General features: G+C 41.9%; 1 protein-coding gene across 3 annotated transcripts; it reads left to right on the forward strand.

Annotated features, from left to right (window-relative positions):
- Positions 1–625: 625 nt before the first annotated feature.
- On the forward strand, positions 626–24,263 carry PRDM1 (PR/SET domain 1). 3 transcript variants are annotated; one of them, XM_012505906.2, is made up of 7 exons: positions 626–777; positions 2,514–2,762; positions 9,973–10,092; positions 13,661–13,913; positions 19,167–20,275; positions 20,713–20,841; positions 21,254–24,263. In XM_012505906.2, exons 2-7 carry the CDS (start codon positions 2,580–2,582, stop codon positions 21,827–21,829), a joined length of 2,370 nt encoding a protein of 789 aa, XP_012361360.1. In that variant the 5' UTR covers positions 626–777; positions 2,514–2,579; the 3' UTR covers positions 21,830–24,263. The 3 variants fall into 3 exon arrangements, with proteins under 3 accessions (XP_012361360.1, XP_003278957.1, XP_003278956.1); XM_003278909.3 differs by having other exon boundaries at positions 632–899; XM_003278908.3 differs by lacking the exons at positions 626–777; positions 2,514–2,762; positions 9,973–10,092 and adding an exon at positions 13,448–13,456.
- The last annotated feature ends 1,037 nt before the right edge of the window (positions 24,264–25,300 follow it).

Genomic DNA, 25,300 nt, shown 5'->3' on the forward strand with positions numbered 1-25,300 from the left:
TGGGAAGTCAGCCTGTGGGTTCTGGGAGGAGAGGAAAGGAAAACAAACATTAATCTGTAGAATTATAACTTTTTCCTATTTCCCTATTTACTAAATAGTTAAAAGAGGAAAGTTAGTTCTGCCAAGTTTGAACGTTAGCAGGAGAAATGGAATGTTACAACTTTCGGGGCGGGGGGGCGGGGAAACGTGCGTTACATGCACAACAGCTTGAGGACCAGACAGCTCCACTGTATTACATTAGCTGCAAAAACAATTTAACTTGCTCTTTTGAAGTAAAATTTGTGTCTTTTGTACCTGGGGATTTGAGCTGAGAAATCAGAAACTGTGTAGGTAAATTTTAAGTTTCCTTAATTTAAGGAACGTGCGCCCCCTAATTCTGCCGCGCCAGGAAGGAGGGCGATCTGGAGTGTTTAGAATACAATAGAGCCCAAGTAAGCGTTGAGGTTAAGTGCCTTCAAAGGGAAGTAAGAAGATTCCAAGTCAATGTTGAAATACACAGGCGAAGAGAGGAAGCTCTCGGCGGCTGTGCTAGCAATCTGGGGGAAAGCCCTGGGCTCGGCCAGGTGGTGTTGGCCACGCCCCCACTTCGCGCAGCAGAGTGGCTAAGGAAATCTTAAGCAGGGAGGGGAAGCCAGACGGTTAACACAGACAGTGCTGCCGTGACACTCGGCCCTCCAGTGTTACGGAGAGGCAAGAGCAGCGAGCGCGGCACCTGTCCGCCCGGAGCTGGGACGCGGGCGCCCGGGCGGCCGGACGAAGCGAGGAGGGACCGCCGAGGTGCGCGTCTGTGCGGCTCAGCCCGGCGGGGGACGCGGGGAGAATGTGGACTGGGTAGAGATGAACGAGACTTTTCTCAGATGTTGGATATTTGCTTGGAAAAACGTGTGGGTACGACCTTGGTAAGGAACTTGAAATTTTTTTTTAATTCTGAAATTGATCTGAAAACTTTCTTTTCTTTTCCTTTATTATTATTATTATGTTTTTTTTTTTGCTAATGTCGCAGTAGAAACATGCCTCTGCTTTTGTGCACTTAGTGCTGTCAAACATTTGTGAGACTTTCCTTATGAATCATTAACCCTTTCAATTCTAGACATAATTGCCAATTCATTGAAATTTCAGTAGTGGTTCCAGCTCACACTCGTCAAACTATTTCGGGTTGGCTGAAGTTTTCAATTTTATTTTATTTTTAACATGTATTTGGCGTCATGACTCTACATGTTGGAACTAAATAAAAATAAGCAGGTTTGCTTAAATCATAACTGAGGGAAAAATAACTTTGCATCCACCTTTTTTTTTTTTAAGAGCATCCTATTTAGAGAAGTGGAAGAATGTAAAAACCTCCTTGAAGGACTTCCACAGAATGTTATGTTTACATTTGAACAAGCACACATTCTTACATGGAAATGATACCCATATTCCTCATTTTTATCAAACATGTCTATATGAGAAAACCCTTACAGAAGTTGTTTACCTTTTTTTGCCTTTGGAAAACACTTTTTTTCTGAGTGTGAGGGAAGATTTGGGGGGAATATCCTCATCAATGTACAAGTGGAAGCAGAGCTTGTCCTCTAAGTCTTCTAAATTTGTTATAACTTTAGTTACAGTAAACTGTAGTACATCAGTGACTTCTGGGAATTCATACACTTTCAGATTTAAATGGAAAGTGCTATTTGTAGCTGAGGGCTCCTAAAGGAATTCTCTCCAGGGAATTTTATTGAACGGTTTTATGTTTTGTTTCTGCCTTTTCAATTTGGTATGAGATGCTTGCAAGTCAGAAGACACTGCAGGCTGTTTTCCCCTTCACCCATTTTTCCTCCTCTTTTCCCGTGGTCCAAGTGATTTCTAAGAGGCCGTAGCTCAGTGATGCTGGCAGGATGCAACCCTTTTCAGTCTTCCATGTGAGAGGATGAAAGAGAGCTCGCAGCAGAGGGAGGAGGCAGTTGTTTTGAAAGTTGTTTTGCGTTGGGAACTGGTGGGAAAGTTCAGTCTTCCCCATTTGGAAAAGGCAGGCTGGGTTCCGCTCCTGCACCACACGCGCTTTCCATTTTTAGCTTCATTCAGAGGCAGACAGAGCTCCTTCCTCTTCCTCTCCTTGTTTGTGACACTTTTCTGAGGCAGCTTTTCCACTGTGCCGAGGGTCTGGCGGCCATGACCCCAGGCATTCTGGGACACTGGACTCTGTGCCCAGAACATTTTTCTGCCATGAGAGGTAAAGCCAGGGATTGTTCAGAGGTGATTCTTTTTTTTTTTTTCTTTTCCCCACAGTGAGGTTGCCACATTCTTATTTTTTTTTCTTTTTTTTTTTTTTTTTTACACTAAGAGTAGCATTTAAAAACCTTGCTTCTTTTCAAGGCAGTTTACTTTATACGGCTTTTTGGCTCTTACTCAACTGTACGAAGCACTCTGCATCTGCTTTTAAAGTCTTCAGACTACTGTATTAGTCATAGCCTCTCAGAGGGAGCCACAGGAACGGCGGGACAATGGGGATTAAAGGCCTTTCCCTTCTCTTCCAGGCTGCCCCCAAGTGTAACTCCAGCGCTGTGAGCTTTCAGGGATTGGCAGAGGGGACCAAGGGGACCATGAAAATGGACATGGAGGATGCGGATATGACTCTGTGGACAGAGGCTGAGTTTGAAGAGAAGTGTACATACATTGTGAACGACCACCCCTGGGATTCTGGTGCTGATGGCGGGACTTCGGTTCAGGCGGAGGCATCCTTACCAAGGAATCTGCTTTTCAAATATGCCACCAACAGTGAAGAGGTAAGCCTCTGGTTTATTGACAAGAAGATTGGGGACCTGGTGCCAAATCTCCCCACTTGCCCTTGAGGCCTTGTATATCTCTGAAAACCTCTGAGAATCTGTAAGTATCAGTAAATAATTGATTGCCCTATTCAATTCTTGCATTGCTTTCTCTTTCCCTAAACCATTTCCTTCTCATTTCCTCCAGCCTTCAACTGTTCCGTACTAATTAGTAAACAGTTAAATATTTTGGCAAATTGACATGTCTTAGAAAAGCAACTTGCAGCATAGGGTGGGTGAAATTGTCAGTGAACTTCAAGAAAGCTCTGGGCCCACTGGCCCTAGTGTCCCTGTTGTACAATATCAAGGGAGAAAACTTTTTCTTGGAAAAAAAAATTTTAATGTTTCTATTGTCTGTCTTTGGTAATTAGTTGGCTTTACTCTTTTTAACAAGCCAGCTTTATTAGCTGGGTTTCTAAAACTATCCTCAAAACTTTGACGTGTTTATGAAGTGAAGTGATGGTATAAGCCGAGAAGGGGTCATGTAAAAGTGTCCTCTGTCTGGATGACTTCAGAGCTAACCACTGTTTATCTGCAGCAGCTCCTTTGCTGGGGCTGGGCTGGCAGGCCAATTCCTTACTGGCCTCTGAAGTGGGTACACTCTTTGTTGTTTCAAAGGGGAGGAAAACCCAAACTTGGAATGAGCAACTGATTTGTGTTTACCTTTTATATAAAGATTATAGCTAGGCGTGATGTTTAGCTGTGAAATAACTTGCAGAACCACCTCTTGTTTTCAGAATTTGGCTTACTGTAGTTGCACTTACTAGTCTACTACTGGGTTGAGTTGAATGAAAGGACCCCTCAGCAGACTTCCCATACCACCATTAGCACAGAGCACTGTCAATTCTATTACTTCCTTCAGAAAGTAGGGAAAGGGGATGATTGGCCGTAGAAATCCAGAATTTGCTACTGGGACTATTCCTTACAGCCATGTCAAATCACTTTCCCCCTTCCCTAAGGAACAGTATTGATGGAATCCGGGAGACTGGGAAATGCTTTGTCTCTTTCCTGTTTGTGTGTCTGAGTCCAGTGTTTTTGGTGAGGGGGAGACACAGCTGTCTAAAATTAAATAGAACAACGATGCTCAGTCTTTCTTTTTTCCCCTGCTGCTGGGTGAATGGAGGCAGATTTTATAAAAAATAAAATTTAATTCTAGTTGTACATGAATGTTACCAAAAAATTTAACCCCAGAGGTCAGCCTTAATTATTACCTCTTCCTGAAAGTAATGCTCTTCTTATAGAAAGTGTCTCAATATGTGGCCGTTGGAATGAAGGTAAGATTTGTTTGGGTATATAAGGTTTGACTGTGGCTTTAAAAAGTGTAGCGTGTTTTTTCCCCATATCAAGTTTGACCAAATATTGGTCTGTTCCCAAGGTTCATTTGTGCTGTGTTGCCCTGTCCAGCCCTTTGGGACTGAAATAAAAATCTCCATTCTGTGGGTCATCTTTGCCTTTTAATTCTATAATGTTCTTATCCTCAGTTCAGCTCTTAGCTTAAGTTTTTCAATTTCCATCATTCTCCTTTAAAATCATAGCTAAGTCAAGTAATGCTCTTAGATCATTTAGTTCAAGGTTCAGAAAGATAGTCACTTACCCAGAGGCATATAGGTAAAGCCAGACCGGGGACTTGAAGCAAAGTTCTTCTGACTTCTCCAATGAGTGCTTCTCGATTATGCTACACTGGCCCCTCTTGGTGTCACTGTGGTTTTAGTTATCATCTTAACATATTTCAGACCAATCCTTAAGCTATTTTGTGTTTTTTTCCCTCTGAATGTATAACTTCCTATTTCAATATATTAAGCAACCAAAAAACAGACAATGCCTGTGTTCCTGAAGAAGGTCCTTCGAAACTAACCTAAGAGGTCAGGGTTCTCTTATCTATTTCCCTATCTTGCCTGTAACTGAAGCACTTGAATAGAGGATAGTATATCTTTAAACCCTAATCATAAAATCAAGCAAGGAGTAAACTTGAATGTAATACTGTCTTAAGCTTGCTCTGGAATTTGTACCTATTTTTCTGTTTCTCTCCTTTGTTTTTGAACTTTGAGAAAGGACAGCTTCCTTTAGAAGGTGAAAGAGGATGGTGGAGTTGAGCCATTAAGGCTAGGATAGCTGCAAACCAGTTCTGGGACGGCAACATTAAGGATTGATGAAATGTTTACATTATCTTTATTCAGTTAGTTCTTTTAAGTTCCATGAGCCATTGAAATAGGAAGAATCTTTCTATATGTACTTTTTATCTGACTTATTAATCTTGCCCTTCTTTAAATGTTTTCATTTAAATAGCAAAAGATGTTACAATATGTGCTATTGTGCTGACATACTGGGGATTTTTTTTTTTTACAAGACCATTTTTCATTATGAATTTGTACCATGTGTCAGCACCTTTTTTTTTTTTTTGGTTAAAACAAAACATACAAATCATATTTCTGATCTTGACCCTCATTTTTAGATTGGGTTTAGAATCATTCTGCACCTTTAATGAAAAACTGTTCTTACTTCCTATTTCCAGAACTGGAATCAAATATAGACCTACTATTCAAAACTTTGAAAATGTTTTAAACTGATGGGTTATTCTTTTATGGGGGTTTTCCCCTTGTCCTCCTGAAATAATCTCTTATGACTACTTGACTACAGAAAAATCAGTTCAAGCATTTATATTTTGGAAGCGTTACCCTGTAGAGTTTCTACTCTACCCTATAAAGTTTCTCGGTTGAGACTGCTTGCACTCAAGAGGCACTGCGGCTCTGTGAGTCTCACCTCCCTGTATCGTGGCTGATAAACATCAGACAGATCGTGAGGACTCCCTTGGTGTCCATTCTGATCGAAGTCCATTATTAACTCAAGCCATCTGTAAAAAGTATCTCACCATAACATGCAATTCTCTCTTCATGCTGCCTTTTATTTGAGAAATGATGTACCAAGGCATCACCATGTCTCCTTTAATAGAAAGATAATGAAAAAGGAAAGCTTCTCCAAACAACTTTGTTCACTTCACTCCTTTTAAAAAATGGGGTGATTGCCAGGCGCAGTGGCTCACGCCTGTAATCCCAGCACTTTGGGAGGCTGAGGACGGCAGATCACCTGAGGTCAGGAGTTCAAGACCAGCCTAGCCAACATGGTGAAACCCCATCTCTTCTAAAAATACAAAAATTAGCCAGGCATGGTGGTGGGCGCCTGTAATCCCAGCTACTTGAGAGGCTGAGGTAGGCGAATTGCTTGAACCTGGGAGGCGGAGTGAGCCGAGATCGTGCCACTGCACTCCAGCCCAGGCAACGAGAGTGAAATTCTGTTTCAAAATAAATAAGTAAATAAATGCCATTGCACTCCAGCCCAGGCAACGAGAGCAAAACCCTGTTTCTAAATAAATAAATAAAATAAAATAAAAATGGGTTGATTGCAGGCTGAAGGTCTTGGTCACTACTGAGTTCTAGTCCTCTCAAGACAAACATTCATATGGTCAAAACAGAATTATAATCTAACGAGTCATTCTTGTAGAATGGGATTCGGGGAGGGAAAAGAGATAGCTAGTAATTTAAATGATCTTAATGTAATTTGGGGGGAGGATGATCAGATGACATTTAGACTTGGATATAGTTTCTGCTTCAAACCCACTGCTGTGTGTGTCTGTTTGCATACTCTCTAAAGAAGGAATTTGAAAAAAAAAAACAAAACCTATATTGTCCTTGTTATCAGCCTTCCATTAAGCACTCCAACTCAACCCATCCTAAACTGTAAAATCTCCTTCATTGTGTAAAATTGAAAAGAAGCCCTATGTTTTGTCCGGAAGCTGTGGAAACTGTGGATGGCAGGGTGTGTTCTGTAACTGAGGCCACAGACAGAGACAAATCTGCTCAAGTGGTGGAGGGGTCTGTACCGCACATAAAGAGCTTCTGTGGGAGCAGGTGAAGCAGGGAGGTATTGAAGCCCGGTGTCCTCTTGCTGTTAAGTTTATAGAAGGCACAGAGCGGCCTGTCCCCAGCAGTAATTCTTTAGGACCCTGGTCAGTTCCAGTGAAGTTTCCTTCTTGAGTTAGGTGAACACATTCTTTGTCTTTTTAGCACTGTAAAGTTTAAGGTACACACCAGGTTCCTCCTTAATATTTGCTTGGTTCAAAGATAAACTGTTACAAATTATGGGTCAGGGAGATGGGTAGTCTAAGATGCACATTCTGGATCTTTCTAGGACCAGAGGGAGACTTAGTACTTGGTTTTTCACTTCCCTTTAAAAACAGTCCTGGTTCCTGTTCCCCCTCCAAAGTTACCTGGACAAGCACCATAGTCAGTTTCAGCTTTTATGGCGTCTGTGAATAATGTCTCAGATGTGCATTTGAAATGATGTTTATTGTATATTAGAACATTAGACTTAGAATGGATATAGGTGGTTTGTAAGCGCCTTCCAGTTTTGAAATTTTATGATTTTGTATCTTTATCTATAGGTATGAATTTGTATGTGCCCTATAGCACTGTATGTAATTGAAATTTAAAATATTAGGGCTCTGTCCCTTTCCTAATGATAACCTAATATTGAAGCTCTTTAATTTGTCTGGGGTTTGAGGATTATCATAGACCTCTCTTCTACCACAGAGCCTTCTCTTTTTAATTGTTCTCCTGTCTTGCCTGTCGAATTGAATTTGTAAGGTTAGAGATGGCAAGAGCTACTTCCGGTGCTGCTTTATAGCTCACTGGTGACAAGTCCACAGCTGTGCTCAAATAGGTATTGGGTAGCTTATGCTTTCTAGCTGACTTCTTTTTGGGCACAAGAAAATGTGTGTAAGATCGATAACTGAAAACCTAGAGGCCCACTCTGTAAAAGAATGGCAATTTGGAAGAAGAACCACGACCTCAGTGCAGTGCTCCTTGTTGGTAATCAAGCTCTGACTCCCAAGACACCATCTGTAAGAGACTATAATTTAAAACCAAGTTGATGAACCAGTTGAGTGCCTTTCTTAAAATTACTGCCGTAAAGTAGATATGTTGAAAATATCAACTGCTAATTATGGGCTCACCAACAAATGGCATGATTTGTTTTTCCTGTTTGTCATTCTAATACTATGGAATAATCACTGAAATATGAATGTTAAATGATTTGCATGTCATAGAATTCAATTCCATTAATTTTCCAAATTAATTAGATTCAATAATAATGTGTTCAAAACAATGAGCCTCTGAATAAGTCTACTAAAGCTTTAAATATATATATTTATATCTCAAGACTGCTCTGAGATGCTCTTGTCCCCAGTAGTTTTACTGCCAACAAATACCAATAATGACAAACGGTGATTAAAAGGGCAGATAGATGTAAATGAAGGCAGAGGAGGAGGATGAAATGAACATCTGCTTTTTTCAGCTCTCTGACAGAAATTCTTAAAGGACCAAAAATAACACTCTTGTTTCAACTTATGTTAGGTGTAGGAAAATTTTCTTTTTTTCTCTTTCCAGTCTGAGCATGCTTCATTGATTTGTATATTGAATACTAAATTGTTTTAGAAAAAAAAAAGCCATTTAAGTGGCTGATAAGACACTTAAATGAGAAAAGCTAGTCTGTCACAGGCATGTAGGTGTGCCATATCGATTTAAATAGAGGTTTAAATTATTGATGAGACTTAATGAGGAACTGCTGGTGTATATTATAACCAAAATTGTAGATTCCACTGTGAACAATCTTTGTGCATTGATCGATTCACATATTTGAGTCTACCATTTCAGGTACACAAATGTACAGGAGCTACTGGGGATATAAAAACTGGAAAATAAACATTATCATCTATTACCACTCCCTCCTCCTTGGTCCATTTTAGTAAAGAATTCGGTCAAGTGATTGGTAGGCTATCTTGAATGAGAAGAAAATAAAACTAGGAAAGTGAGAGAATAAAAACCAAAACAAAACTGTAACTGCAAACTGTTGTAAAGGACTACTCACAGAGGAGTTCTATTGAATAGTGACGAATTGCTTCCTGATTCATGGTTGGTGATGTTTTTACCCACTCAAAGAGAAATTTATTATTAAGGAGGAACTGGTATAGTTAACAGATTTCTTTAGCAAGGCCCCACAAAGTTAAAATGTGTGATGCATCCAGTCCGAGGTCATTTCCTCAGATCTTAGAACCTACAGTTTTCCTCAGTATAAACTTAATTTCAAAGGAGGGCTTTTGGCCAGGCATGGTGGCTCAGCCTGTAATCTCAGCACTTTGGGAGGCCGAGGTGGGAGGATCGCTTGAGTCCAGGAGTTTGAGACAAGGCTGGGCAACATGGTGAGACCCTTTCTCAACAATAACAACAAAAATTAGCTGGGTGTGATGGTGCATGCCTGTAGTCCCAGCTACTCGGGAGGCTAAGGTGGGAGGATCTCTTGATCCCAGGAGGTCAAGGCTGCAGTGAGCTAAGATCAAGCCACTGCATTCCAGCCTGAGTGATAGAGGGAGACCTTGTCTTTAAAACACAAACACACACACACACACACACACACACACACACACACACAGGGCCTTTGACCACTCTTGAGTAGAAGACTCGAGAAGAACAAAGTAGAAGGCCAGAGAAGAACAAAGTTACTTGAAAGATCTCTTATTAAAGAGAATATACAAGCTATGAAAAAAAAAAGCAAACACACACACACACACACACACAAACCTCATCTGGAATGAAAAAAACATAATGCATTTGGTTTCTGGTTCCTTAGGCTGTTATGGAACAACCAAAGAACATTATTTTGGTTTCTGAGGTCAAAACTATTTTATTCCCCTCAAGCACACTATGCTTATGGTTTGAGGGAGAATGAGAAATAGGAAACTAGGAACAGGCTGAAATGGTCTAATCTTGACCGTCTAATTCTGCAGTGTCTTATTCTCATTCTAAAAGAGAATGGTTATCTTCACTGTTCTAGCATAAAAAGTACTGATAAAAATAAAAGATCCTGTATTACCAGACAATAATCTCCTAGACTGTTTTAATGCTTGGTTGAGTATTTGCTTACGATCTCAGACTTTAAAAGATCGTCTCCCCCATGGTGAAGCTTGTTAATTATGTAGGCATCATTAATGTCTGTTTACTTATCAAAATTTTATCATTGTTAGTTGTATTACTACTTGACAGTCCAATTTATTTAATTGAAAAGATTGGTTAACATTTTATAGTTAAAGTAATTGTTTCCTGTGTTTTTTCCTGTTTAGGTTATTGGAGTGATGAGTAAAGAATACATACCAAAGGGCACACGTTTTGGACCCCTAATAGGTGAAATCTACACCAATGACACAGTTCCCAAGAACGCCAACAGGAAATATTTTTGGAGGGTAAGTAAGGGAAATTTCTTCAGACCCATTAAATGTTAGGAAAAAATGGAGCTAAAAGAGCAGGGTGGCTCACATTTCTCATCCTGTGCTGAGAAATGCTGGGGTTCACCCATAAGTATCCAGCATCCCCACGGACACAGGGAATTCTGAACAAATGTGATGAAACCGATTAAATGTTTGACCTGTAGGTGGTTAGTGATGGAGATACGGGCTATATGTGAATCTTGATTTTTGCAATTCATTAGAGCTTTGTAATGAAAGGAAACAGTTTGTTGCTTGCTTTAAGGATAGGTTCATTTGCATTTCTCTGCAAGGAAGTAGTAATGAGTCACCAAGCCTTAGATTTCACCCCTTTTTGATTTCTTGCTGACTTAACTTTAATTGAATGGAAGAGTTATCACAAATGAATTATCCTTTTTTTTTTTTGAGACGGAGTCTCGCTCTGTCACCCAGGCTGGAGTGCAGTGGCGTGATCTCGGCTCACTGCAACCTCCGCCTCCCAGGTTCAAGCAATTGTCCTGCCTCAGCCTCTCGAGTAGCTGGGACTAAGGTGCGCGCCATGATGCCCAGTTAATTTTTGTATTTTTAGTAGAGACGGGGTTCCACTATGTTGGCCAGGATGGTCTCTATCTCTGGACCTCGTGATCCGCCCGCCTTGGCCTCCCAAAGTGCTGAAATTACAGGCAAGAGCCACCGCGCCCAGCCAGGAATGACACAAATGAATTACCTTAAAAGTAAATGCCATTAAGGAAGGATAGCTGAAAGACGGGTTGAGGGGAATGGAGGACCACAGAACTAGTCCTATTTAAATACATGTGCATGGTAAAACGATTCCATTTGACAATAGGTTAATTATCTCATAGCATAAGGAAAATGCTTAGCAGTCATATGCAAGATGATAAGCTTTCCTATAGCATCCAACCAAAAGATCTAGCCAGTACAATTTCCTTTGCTATATTAGGGTTAGAAAGGCCCCCAGAGGTGAACTAATTAGATGGAATCCTTGAATAAAAGCCTGGATTAGCAGTGAACAGAAAAAAGTCAGATTGCTTTCCTTCTTCTCATAGATGTCTTAGGGATATTTAGTTTCCTCAGAAGATAAAGAATTTAGTAAGCGTTTTTTTGTGCCTACTTACATGAAATGTACATTATTTGAATTCTTTAAAAAGAAACAGCTGCATGATAACAAAAATTATGTTATGTTTGCTTTAGCTGGTATTTTTGCCTAGAACAATTATATCATTCGGACAAGAAGCTATTCCTAAGAAACAATATTTTTAATCCAGGAAGTTTTTCATTTTTAGAAATTTATCTTACTATTTCCCAAGCAAAAGAGGATAGTTACAGATTCACTAAGAATCATGTGCTCACAATTTTTATTTAATAATTATTCCTCCTTAAAATATTAATCACCTGACTTACAATGGTGGAACTATGAGTGCATTTTTGCCTTTATTGTCAATAACGTCTTCTCATAAGTGAGCCACAAAGGTGCATAGTTCTTGGAGTTAAAGGTCTGAATTAAGACAATCCAGCATAAGTCTCATTAATGTGTGATTATTTTGAGAAAAGGCCAGAAGCACCTAAGAACCTCCCCTCACTGTCCAGTTCCCTGTTTCATTTAAAGATTCACTATAAGTAACTGAAAGGCTTTCCTTGGGAGGATTTATTTGAATCAGGCTTTCACATGCAAAGGATATTGTAGAACATCTCGTTTTTTCTGGCAGGAATATGAACATCTGTTGTGAGGAAAGAAAAAGTTTCATGCAAATTACACAGCCAAAGAAGGGATGTTCAAGTTGAGAAACCAGTGACATTTCTTGTAACTGTACTATGAATCAGCGCATTTTAATCTTCTAGATAATATATGGAAGTGCAGGAAGGTGGTAGGAAACGGTGTTCATTTTACGTATGCGTTATTTTATTTTATTGTGTGTCAGTGACTTCATGGCACCGACATTGCTGTTTTTAAATGAGGATACAGTAAATTGCAGTCCGAGGAAGGCTAACTGGAATCAACATACCCGTAGCTTTAGAAAGCAGTTTCCGCACCAGCGAAGAGTACAAGAGCGATGGAACCCCATGTTCCTGGAAGTTTGCACATCAGAGTAAACAAACTTGAAAACCCCTCTTGATAGCAGAATTCACCCAGCCTTGTTCCATTTTCTCTTAACAAAACACACCGCAAAAGCTCTCACAAGCTGCTTTGATGAAGCCACATGTATTTCCCCCTTCACAATTTACAGGAAGTTACTCTTAAAAGAAAGTGATTCTGGTGTTTACCGCCTGTGTTAAAGGGACAGAGTTCCTTTTTATTTCTGATAACGTTTGAGCGAAATACAGAAACTATCTGTGGACTAGCATAGTCGGTACGTGAGTAAGGAAAAGCAATAACCTGCTGTCCAGTGAGCGCAAAATTCCGGCTACGAACAGTGCCTTACTACTGCTTGGAGACTGCAAGTCGCAGATCACACTAGGTATTGACTGATTGTATATGTATAAGGAAATTTCTTAAAGTCTAAAGTAAAGGTGGTACCTCCTAAAAAGAGGGAGACAGAGAAGACTTTGTGTGGAAGGATAAGGAGTGGGTTTATAGTTTCAGTAAGAGTGTACGTTTTAAGTTTTCTTCTTCCTCTGCCTCTTTGCCAAGTAGCCTGAGTGCATCTGTTAACCAGAAGTAGTATTACTCTAGGACAAACTTCAAATTCTTCATTCTGCGTTGCCTTTAAGGAACAACATACTTTCTTCCTGTTCTTTTTCCAAAAACACACGCCTATGGCTCTGTGTGTGGTGTTTTAGCCAGCCTCCTCCCAGATAAGGGGTTCCCTTCCCTCCTTTGCATTGAAAGGAAAGTGCAAGTCTGGACATGTTTATCAAGAGGAAAAGTGACTTCTTAGTAATAGACTGTCAAATTCTGGCTGCTGCCCCAGTGTTCGCTTTGTTATGGCAGGTGAAGTTCACCTTTGCCCCACCCAGTGTTTCCACAAAAAGGCAAGGTTCCAAGTATTCATATGAACAAGTGTTACTTTAGGACTTGGAGGGTTGGGGGTGGAGGATGTTTGCATAGTTGAAGCCTTGGGCGGGGGTGTAGGAAACGGCGAGTACAGAGGCCATAGAAAAAGCTGAGACTCAGTTTGACGTCGTCAGCCAGCTTGGTCTTCTACCCAGTGACTCAAAGCACTAAAAGTCAGCATAATCGGAACTGAAGTCAGTAGCATCGCCCATTTGCCATTCACTGCAGTAGCAAAAGTAGTACTCTGTGGTGGGTTAATCGGTTTGAGGCAGCTCCTTAAATGAACATTTGTGTTTCATTTTTCTGTTATTTTCCCGAACATGAAAAGACGATAAAACTGAAATGGAAAAGGTAACTGACAAAGTGTGCCTTACCTGTTTCCGTCCTGATTTCTGCTGATTCAAGACTATTCTGGCTAAACTGATTTGATCCTTTCTCTAACTAGGCAGTAGGGGATCAGAAATCACACACGGTACTGGCTGTGTTTATTCTGAGAGGTGCTGGGGAGCTTTGGGTCTGACTTCCTTTTACATGCCTGTCTTCTCTTTTGGACAGATCTATTCCAGAGGGGAGCTTCACCACTTCATTGACGGCTTTAATGAAGAGAAAAGCAACTGGATGCGCTATGTGAATCCAGCACACTCTCCCCGGGAGCAAAACCTGGCTGCGTGTCAGAACGGGATGAACATCTACTTCTACACCATTAAGCCCATCCCTGCCAACCAGGAACTTCTTGTGTGGTATTGTCGGGACTTTGCAGAAAGGCTTCACTACCCTTATCCTGGAGAGCTGACAATGATGAATCTCAGTAAGTGGATTACAGAACAAAAAAATAAAAAATGCCAGTAATGTCGGTTCTGCCCCCGTGAACTAATAACATGTTTAATTATACGGCTTCGTCATGTGTTGGATGAAGTAGGTGGCTTAAGCTAGGGACTAGGAAGAGGAAAAACATTTTTTTGAGTCCCTATTAACTATTATGAAACTTGATCATTAAAAAAAATATATATATATATATATGAGGAGCTACCTTGAGTTTTGAGTTCAGGACGTTACAGGAAGAAATATGTGTCCAATTCTAATTTATCCTAAAGCAGTTGGGAGAATTACAGGGATTGGTCCAGACATGCTGCGTATGCAAGGTACAGCCCTCATCTGTGGTACTTTGGCAGGGCTTAGACTGCATCTAAATATTTATAGACGTACATTTGAGTGTACAGTTAGGCTCTGATGTGGAACATTGTAAGACCATTGCTAGAAAAACTTTGTCATAATTTTTCAATATTATTCTAAGTGAATAACCGTAAAGATTTTATATCTCAGCTTCCTTCCTTACAGTAAAAAAACTATCTGATCTCTTGATCAGTATTACAGTAGCCACCTATCACTTTATCTTAACAAATTCTCAATTCCTTAGGTTTATGTGCTTTTACTTCTTTTATTTGATTAAAATTGCTGTCATGACCTTTCTCTGCAGAGGGCTGCATCATTTTGGTCATTCTCAAGTGATCTCTGAGCAATTTAAGAATTGCCATAAGATTCTAACCTCTGCTGTAACTATGGTTGGGTGTTCTTGGTTAGACTACTAAATCTTATTAGCAGTTTTAAAAATGAGTTCCTTTTGGTTTAGAAGTTAAGACTAGATGCTGAAGTTTTTGTAACTTTTGGTTTTGATATCATTTCAAACTTAAAACATTTTAAGAAAAGGACAAAGGATTTCCACTTACCCTTTACCCAGGTTTACCAATTATTGATAAGTATATCCGTTTGCTTTACCGGAAGGCTAAATTGTTTTAGTTCTCATTTTCACCTTTGAGACATTTGGAATAAATATCAATGTTAACATAAATTGGAATTTTGACTTTGATTTTAGGACCAATGAACAAGCCAAGTACTTACCCTAGTCATATATAATCCAACTGTATGGTTATTTGGTATTCATTCCACACTTCATTTTTACTTGATCTCCCTTAAGATTGCAAGATTGTGTTTGCAGTTTTCTGAAAATCTGGGGCTATAAAAGCATCAGGACCTCCCCCTGGAGGGGAGGTCGTGTGTTTGGGGTCCTTACACAACAGGTTACCCTTGAGCTTCAGGAAAAGAACTGGCTCCCAGTTCCCCAGTTCCAGCTTGATGGGTCTAATCAGGTCCTGACCAAAAAGGTGGCAGTTCTTTTCCCTCATGTCTCTTCAGCACTCCCCGAGACTCTGCAGACTCTGTCATATCCCTAGGGCTGAGCCTCCCAGGAGCTATTCGGCTATTTTGGCATCTGTGTATGCCAGGCCCAGTGCTGAGGATCTAGTAACAAATGACAAATGCACAGGCACAGCGGCATTTTTGTGGAACTCATATCCCAGCTGTGTATCTCAAGAGAAGCGCACAGCTCCCTCCTGGCTTTCTTAACATAGTGAGCCACTTCTGCTTAAGGGTCTCCTTACATTCCTTGAGTTTAATCATTCATGGGTTCAGAGGAAAGTCTTCTGATTTTTGCTTTTCTTTAAACAGTTCATTTGAGGTGACCTTCCCCAGTGACTTTGCACCAACCACCAAGAAACTTTTTTGCATGCTTCCCGCACCCTGTGCCAATCAAGGGAAGGGTTTAAAGGCCTGGTGTTTTTATTCCTCAAGGAAAGGTTTTGCACAGTATTTGAAGGTTCAAGTGCTTCTACTTTTGTGTTCAGAAGCAACTGTCATATATACTGTGAAATGACACCTTTTATTTATCCCTCTTTATTTATGCAGTATATCCCCTTTTATTTTGGCAGAATTTTTTCTAAATGGTGGTTTAACATTGTCAAGCACATTTCATTGTCCAATATTCATAGTAAAGAATGAGAGTTAACAATAACCAGTCACATTAAAACAAGATTCCTGCTGCCAGTTGTGAAACCAGTTGTCTTAGGCGTGGCAGCTGATGATTGAGACTGTGATCAGAAAAATTTCCACTATTTCATCAGGCCTAATAGGTAGATTGTGTCTCCAAATGAATTGTGTTGGGTTTCCGTGCTTAAAGCACAATAGAGGTGGTGCAAGAATCTCCATGAGGGCTTAAATGGCAGTGATGGTTCAGGCGGTAGAGTTTGGAGAAGAAGGGATTTGAAACAAACGAAAGGAAAGAAAAGTAAGGAGCCAGAAGTCACAAACTGGCATTTTTCTAAAAACAAAGGAAAAGGAATAAAAGAACTAATAAGTTTGAAACCCCTACCCCTCCCAAATTTGGCGGGGTGGGGGGAGTATTTTTTTTCTATCTATCTAACTAACCCATCTAGAAAACAGTTGACCAAATTATAGACTTCTAAATGTTAATCTGCTTTCTCAGTTTCAGTCGAAAAGAGACTTTGTTTTGCCTACTGCAGAACTTCTAGGTTCTTTCTTATAGTCTTGGGGTTCTTATTATAGATCGAAAATGTGAGTCGGCATAATTAAGCCATTCGGAGTCTTCAGAAGCAGTTCACTCTTGAAATGACTCCGTCCGCCTACAGCCATTTAAGATTTCAGAACAAAAACAGATCTTGATTTTCTTTTTCATGTTAACTCAAGCTGCTGCTGAGTGGGAGAGTCAGAAATGACACCAGCTCCACTGATTACTCAGCTGCTGAAGGATGATTTTTTAAAATGCACCTTTACTGTATATGGACTTCCTAATTTCCACCTGTAGAGCATCTTAGGGAGGCTAACATGTCACTCTGGATGTTCTTTTAGAATAAGATGCAAATCTATTTTTCTGAAGGCATTAGAGATAGCAAACATTTATTGTGAGTTTACTATATACTAGGCACTGTGCTAAGTGTTTTGCATAGTAAGTTTGAAATTCTGGCTTTTTTTGTTGGCCCAGTCGTAAGTTTCATATCAGTTCAATATTCAAATTATATTAAGGTACTTAAGAAGAATCCCTGGCTAAATGTGAGGGGCAGTGCCACAGATGGACTGAAACTTTATGCTTATTGCACATTTATGCTATTATTATTTGTTAACTTATAGAACCAAGGGAGTATGGAAGCCCCTGGAAAAAATATGAGACTTAGATACATAATTTGCCACCTAAAAATGGCTCAAAGTCATGAGGGTAAAGTTTTTTGTATTTCCATTTTATTCAAGTGGCATCATTTTTAAAAATCATTATTAATTTGACCTATATAGATGTTTCCAAATCATTCTTTTTCACCTTCATAAAATTCCTTCCTGTGGCTGTGAGATGCCTTGCCTGTCAGTTTTCAAGCTTAGTTGTCTCTCTCATCCTTTACCATTTTAGCTTTAAAAAACAAAAGTGACAATTAGAACTTCCTGCCTGCTGGGCCTCACTGAAAGACTGATATTGGCCTGATAAGGAGATATTTATTTTGGTTTAGTGGCTTCAGAAATGCTTCTCCCTCAGCAAGCTTTCCATCACGCCCCCCCGTCAGCATCTTCCCCTGATAGCGTTCTTCTCTGTGTTTATTCTGGGGCTGCAGGCTCGCCCAGGAAGAACTGATAACAGCTGGCAGGAGATAACATTCTCTGAGGGGCTCTCAAATTGGAATCGAATCCCTCAAGCCAGTCAGCCTAGAGAATACATTTGAAGGGTTCAGTTCTGGAGTTTCACAGAGTTCCTTTCTAGACTTGTCAGATAGCAAGCCTGGAGTTCTTTCTCCACCAAATTCAAGCAGGGACATTTTTTAGGCGATGAAGGATATTTGCACAAAGGCTTCAGCGCGATCCCCCAAACCTGCTGCCTCTGAAGGCATCTCCACACATCGACAGCCAATGCCTTCAGTGCGTTCCTAGGGCAGGTGTCCTGGCTTGAGTGACTGCCCTCCAATAATCAGAGCTCAAACTAAACATCGTATGTTTTACTTTTGGTTTCCAGGCAAGGCTGAGCAGGGAATTTTCAGTTTTCCCTGCCCAGATGGGCGTTTTTTCCTGAAGGCATAATTTATTGTGTAGCGAGGAGACAGGGCTGACTGCGGCAGGGATAGTCTAGAACTGTCCTCATTGCTGCTGTTCCGAAATAGTATCTTTACCAAGTAATAACGTGCCGTTTTTGGGAATAAGTGCTTTCCTCTTAGCCTGTTCTGTTTTCTTGGGTGCGCTAAGTAATTGAACTGGCTCAGGAAGTACCTATTGTGGTTTGGCAGAGGTGACTGTCACGCCTTGTGACTCCAGGGGCCAGCACTGCTGGGATCCTGGCTAGACCAGACAGAGCCTTGGTGAAGTGCTTAGGCTGTCTGCACATTGCGAGGGAGGTGGTATTCACTTTGCTAAGCTCCTTGGCATAGGCAGTTTGAACAGGGCTTTATCAAATTCGTATTCAACAAGAGTAGAGGCGAAAATTGATGACTGTGTATTACTTGAAATGAGTCTTAATCTTTCACATTTAGTTCTCAGGGTATGCTGATTTCCTTTAGGTAAACCATGAGCATCAGAAAGACTTTTATTAACCTATGACAGGGTCCCCACCCCAGTATTTTTCCACTCCATTAAAATGGAAGCTTTTTTTTTTCTTTTTTGAGACAGAGTTTCACTCTTGTTGCCCAGTCTGGAGTGCAATGGCACAATCTCGGCTCACCACAACCTCCACCTCCCGGATTCAAGCGATTCTTCTGCCCCAGCCTCCCAAGTCGCTGGGATTACAGGTGTGCGCCACCACACCCAGCTAATTTTGTATTTTTAGTAGAGAGGGGGTTTCTCCATGTTGGTCAGGCTGGTCTTGAACTTCCGACCTCAGGTGATCTGCCCACCTCGGCCTCCCAAACTGCTGGGATTACAGGTGAGAGCCACCGCATCCAACATAGGCTGTCTTACTCCAGCTTAAACAGCAGTTTTCTATCATAAGGTCTGTACTAATGAAAACAGAATCACCCAAGGCTGCTGTTGGTTCTGTCCGTGCTGCCATTGTCCCCATTTTGCTGAGGAGGAAATGGAAGTGCACTTTTGAGTGACTGGCCCAGAGGCCTCTAGAATGAGAGCGCGATTGCGTCGCCAGCTGGTACTCAGGTTTTCTCAAGAAGAAGGAGCGACTTTGGCAGTTTTGCTTCAGTTCTCTCTAGCCCTCTGTGTAATCACCCCTTTTTCTTTATTTCAGCACAAACACAGAGCAATCTAAAGCAACCAAGCACTGAGAAAAATGAACTCTGCCCAAAGAATGTCCCAAAGAGAGAGTACAGCGTGAAAGAAATCCTAAAATTGGACTCCAACCCCTCCAAAGGAAAGGACCTCTACCGTTCTAACATTTCACCCCTCACGTCAGAAAAGGACCTCGATGACTTTAGAAGACATGGGAGCCCCGAAATGCCATTCTACCCTCGGGTCGTTTACCCCATCCGGGCCCCTCTGCCAGAAGACTTTTTGAAAGCTTCCCTGGCCTACGGGATGGAGAGACCCACGTACATCACTCGCTCCCCCATTCCATCCTCCACCACTCCAAGCCCCTCTGCAAGAAGCAGCCCCGACCAAAGTCTCAAGAGCTCCAGCCCTCACAGCAGCCCCGGGAATACAGTGTCCCCTGTGGGCCCCGGCTCTCAAGAGCACCGGGACTCCTACGCTTACTTGAACGCGCCCTACGGCACGGAAGGTTTGGGCTCCTACCCTGGCTATGCACCCCTGCCCCACCTCCCGCCAGCTTTCATCCCCTCGTACAACGCTCACTACCCCAAGTTCCTCTTGCCCCCCTATGGCATGAATTGTAACGGCCTGAGCGCTGTGAGCAGCATGAATGGCATCAACAACTTCGGCCTCTTGCCGAGGCTGTGCCCTGTCTACAGCAATCTCCTCGGTGGGGGCAGCCTGCCCCACCCCATGCTCAACCCCACTTCTCTCCCGAGCTCGCTGCCCTCAGATGGAGCCCGGAGGTTGCTCCAGCCGGAGCATCCCAGGGAGGTGCTTGTCCCGGCGCCCCACAGTGCCTTCTCCCTTACCGGGGCCGCCGCCAGCATGAAGGACAAGGCCTGTAGCCCCACAAGCGGGTCTCCCACGGCGGGAACAGCCGCCACAGCAGAACATGTGGTGCAGCCCAAAGCTACCTCAGCAGCGATGGCAGCCCCCAGCAGCGACGAAGCCATGAATCTCATTAAAAACAAGAGAAACATGACCGGCTACAAGACCCTTCCCTACCCGCTGAAGAAGCAGAACGGCAAGATCAAGTACGAATGCAACGTTTGCGCCAAGACTTTCGGCCAGCTCTCCAACCTGAAGGTAGGCCTTGAGAGAGAGCAGTCCAAGGGGCTGTGAGTGCATGCTGGTGTTTGTATTTAGCTTGCTTCCCATGGGGTATTGATTGCATTTGCAGTAGTATGAACCCCCGGTTGGGGATAGTGGGTATGGCTTCTGCCTGGCTTTTGCCACTTCTAGCTCTTTGACTTTGGACAAGTGACTTCCCTTCTCCTGATTTTCTTCTGAATAATAAAACAGTTAGGGGTTTGGACTAGAAGATGAGGTGAAACTCCCTGCTAGCCTGTGATTTTTGTGCTTTTAAGAAAAACACCGTTCCGAAAACATGAAGATTTCTTCTTTTTAAGACTGTCTTGATGCTTTTCTTAAGATATTTGCATCAACACTTGAGTCTTGGAGCAGAAATGTTAGGTCTCAGAGCCAGCTTGAGAGCAGAGCTAACACATGTGGCTTCTTCCCAGGTCCACCTGAGAGTGCACAGTGGAGAACGGCCTTTCAAGTGTCAGACTTGCAACAAGGGCTTTACTCAGCTCGCCCACCTGCAGAAACACTACCTGGTACACACGGGAGAAAAGCCACATGAATGCCAGGTGCGCAGTATTTTCTGGGTAGACCTTCTGACCTTTGTAGAAAATGTCTGTGAGTCACCCTCCCATGTCCTTCACAGCCCGTAGTTAAAGCCAACACCAGATTCTGCCTTGTCCCATCCTGGGCTGATGGCACTATGGGCCTTCCCAGTACTCTGTGTCTGCTGATGACTTGAGATGGCACAGGCAGCTTCTAGTGGGTGGGAAAATGGTAGTGGAAATAAACAGCCCCTCATGTGCCGTGTGCCCACATCCCCGTTTGCTTAATACCACACTGGAGGTGCCACAAGGAGGCTTCTCACCTCCTAGGTTGCTGGGCGTTGGCCTGTAAGCCTGCCCCTCCCATTGGCAACTCTTAATCTTCTGGCCTTCCTGTCTCCCTTCCCTGCTGTCTCTCTCCTCCCCTACACTGTAGGTCTGCCACAAGCGATTTAGCAGCACCAGCAATCTCAAGACCCACCTGCGACTCCATTCTGGAGAGAAACCATACCAATGCAAGGTGTGCCCTGCCAAGTTCACCCAGTTTGTGCACCTGAAACTGCACAAGCGTCTGCACACCCGGGAGCGGCCCCACAAGTGCTCCCAGTGCCACAAGAACTACATCCATCTCTGTAGCCTCAAGGTTCACCTGAAAGGGAACTGCGCTGCGGCCCCGGCGCCCGGGCTGCCCTTGGAAGATCTGACCCGAATCAATGAAGAAATCGAGAAGTTTGACATCAGTGACAATGCTGACCGGCTCGAGGACGTGGAAGATGACATCAGTGTGATCTCTGTAGTGGAGAAGGAAATTCTGGCCGTGGTCAGAAAAGAGAAAGAAGAAACTGGCCTGAAAGTGTCTTTGCAAAGAAACATGGGGAATGGACTCCTCTCCTCAGGGTGCAGCCTTTATGAGTCATCAGATCTACCCCTCATGAAGTTGCCTCCCAGCAACCCACTACCTCTGGTACCTGTAAAGGTCAAACAAGAAACAGTCGAACCAATGGATCCTTAAGATTTTCAGAAAACACTTATTTTGTTTCTTAAGTTATGACTTGGTGAGTCAGGGTGCCTGTAGGAAGTTGCTTGTACATAATCCCAGCTCTGCAAAGCTCTCTCGACAGCAAATGGTTTCCCCTCACCTCTGGAATTAAAGAAGGAACTCCAAAGTTACTGAAATCTCAGGGCATGAACAAGGCAAAGGCCATATATATATATATATATATATATATACTTATTTACACCTGTGTCTACATATTTGCCCCTGTGTATTTTGAATATATGTGTGGATATGTTTGCATAGCCTTCCCATTACTAAGACTATTACGTAGTCATAATTATTTTTTCAGTGATAATCCTTCATAATTTATTATACAATTTATCATTCAGAAAGCAATAATTAAAAAAGTTTACAATGACTGGAAAGATTCCTTGTAATTTGAGTATAAATGTATTTTTGTCTTGTGGCCATTCTTTGTAGATAATTTCTGCACATCTGTGTAAGTACCTAAAATTTAGTTAAACAAATCTATGACTTCCATCAACCTCTCTCTCTAATAATGGTTTGAAAATGAGGTTTGGGTAATTGCCAATGTTGGACAGTTGATGTGTTCATTCCTGGGATCCTGTCATTTGAACAGCATTGTACATAACTTGGGGATATGTGTGCAGAATTACCCAAGAATAACTTAAGTAGAAGAAACAAGAAAGGGAATCTTGTATATTTTTGTTGATAGTTCATGTTTTTCCCCCAGCCACAATTTTACCGGAAGGGTGACAGGAAGGCTTTACCAACCTGTCTCTCCCTCCAAAAGAGCAGAATCCTCCCACCACCCTGCCCTCCCCACTGAGTCCTGTGGCCGTTCAGAGCAGCCACATGACTTTGCATCCATTGTATTATCAGAAAATGTGAAGAAGAAAAAAATGCCATGTTTTAAAACCACTGCGAAATTTTCCCTAAAGCATAGGCGGCTTTGTGTGTGTGAGGTTTGGGGGCTTGAGTCTGGGTGGTGTTTTGTTGCTGGTTTTTGTTGCTTTTTTTTTTTTTTTTTTTTTGTAATGTCAGAATTGCACAGACATGGTGCTCTACCAGGAAGGATTCGAGGTAGATGGGCTCAGGCCACACTTTAAAAACAAACACATAAACAACAAAAAACGGGTATTCTAGTCATCTTGGGGTAAAAGCGGGTAATGAACATTCCTATCCCCAACACATCAATTGTATTTTTTCTGTAAAACTCAGATTTTCCTCAGTATTTGTGTTTTTACATTTTATGGTTAATTTAATGGAAGATGAAAGGGCATTGCAAAGTTGTTCAACAACAGTTACCTCATTGAGTGTGTCCAGTAGTGCAGGAAATGATGTCTTAGCTCATGATTTGCTTCTCTAGAGGAGAAACCGAGTAAATGTGCTCCAGCAAGATAGACTTTGTGTCATTCTATCTTTTATTCTGCTAAGCCCAAAGATTACATGTTGGTGTTCAAAGTGTAGCAAAAAATGATGTATATTTATAAATCTATTTATACCACTATATCATATGTATATATATTTATAACCACTTAAATTGTGAGCCAAGCCATGTAAAAGATCTACTTTCTCTAAGGGCAAAAAAAAAAAAAAAGAACAATCCTTTCTGAGACTTTGCTTAATACTTGGTGACCTCACAATCACGTCGGTATGATTGAGCACCCTTGCCTACTGTAAGAGACCCTAAAACCTTGGTGCAGTGGTGGGGACCACAAAACAACCAGGGAGGAAGAGATACATCATTTTTTAGTATTAAGGACCATCTAAGATGGCTCTATTTTTTTCTGCCACTTTATGATTATGTGGTCACACCCAAGTCACAGAAATAAAAAACTGACTTTACCGCTGTAATTTTTCTTTTTCCCTCCTTAATAAATACTGATACATCACTCTTCAATCTATTTTATAATGATATTTGACATTTTGTTCACATCAACTAATGTTCACCTGCAGAAGAGAACAAATTTCGAATAATCCAGGGAAACCCAAGAGCCTTACTGGTCTTCTGTAACTTCCAAGACTGACAGCTTTTTATGTATCAGTGTTTGATAAACACAGTCCTTAATTGAAGGGTAAACCAAAGCATCACGTTGACATTAGACCAAACACTTTTGATTCCCAACTACTTGTTTGTTCTTTTTCTCCTTTTGTGCTTTCCCGCAGTGAGAATTTTTATAAAGACTTCTTGCTTCTCTCACCATCCATCCTTCTCTTTTCTGCCTCTTACATGTGAATGTTGAGCCCACAATCAACAGTGGTTTTATTTTTTTCCTCTACTCAAAGTTAAAACTGACCAAAGTTACTGGCTTTTTACTTTGCTAGAACAACAAACTATCTTATGTTTACATACTGGTTTACAATGTTATTTATGTGCAAATTGTCAAAATGTAAATTAAATATAAATGTTCATGCTTTACCAAAATTTGTCTAGCGTCTTGAGTGAAGGGTCAGTGAGCGACATCTCCATACTGTACAGTTGGCACCAGACCAAATTTTGAACACGATGCAATTTGCCTCTCCCCTGCCCCCACCCCTGTTCTTCAGCAGCACCCTCTGGGATGCCCTGATCTCCCCCAGCTCCTTCCAGGAGTATATTTGGGCGTGATCTGACAGCACTGATCTGTCTCTCACAACTAAGGTTTTTCTTTATGAACGATAAAAATGTTCTCTAAAGGAGGCATTTCAAGCATCAGCCAGTAAGTGGGAGATGATTTGTTTGCTTTGTGAACTTTTACATTTTATTTTGTCAATGCACATGGGGTGGTGAGCAGATAAGGAGGACTTGGATCACTTCCAGAAATGCCCTGCTAGCTTGTGCCAGTCTGTGTGCGTGTGTGGAGACTAAGCCCACTTATGGGTGTGGGGCCCTGGGAAGCTGGGTCATGGAACACTTTGCCCATTGGTGACGGCAGCTTCAGTAGCTTCCTCTGGGCAGGCCATGGGGAGTGCCCTACGGCCCATGTTTACTCCTTCACATGTAAGTACATTTGCTATTTGCTGCTTGTCCTTTTTTTTTTTTTTTTTTTTTTGAGACAAGTTTTTGCTCTGCCACCCAGGCTGGAATGCAGTGGAACGATGATGTCTTATTGCAGCCTTTATCTCCCAGGCTCAAGCCATCCTCCCACCTCATCCTCCCGAGTAGCTGGGACTACAGATGCGTGCCCCCAGGCCCAGCTAATTTTGTCTGTTTTTGATAGACACAGTCTCACTACGTTGCCCAGACTGGTCTCCAACTCCTGGACCCAAGCAATCCTCCTGCTTCGGCCTCCCAAAGTGCTGGTATTACATGCGTGAGCCACCGCACCTGGCCTACTTGTGCATTTAAAACCAGTTTCCAGAAAGCTACTTTCCCAGAATCTGAGCATTGTTAGTGTGAGAGCCAGGTATCTTGGTGGTATGGCCACGTGGCCCTATGTGATGGGAACAAGTCTACGTGCTTAGCCATTCACGCTCCAGAAA

The sequence above is a fragment of the Nomascus leucogenys genome, chromosome 3 (assembly GCF_006542625.1).
Source record: "Nomascus leucogenys isolate Asia chromosome 3, Asia_NLE_v1, whole genome shotgun sequence".
In the NCBI taxonomy this organism is placed as follows: domain Eukaryota; kingdom Metazoa; phylum Chordata; class Mammalia; order Primates; family Hylobatidae; genus Nomascus; species Nomascus leucogenys.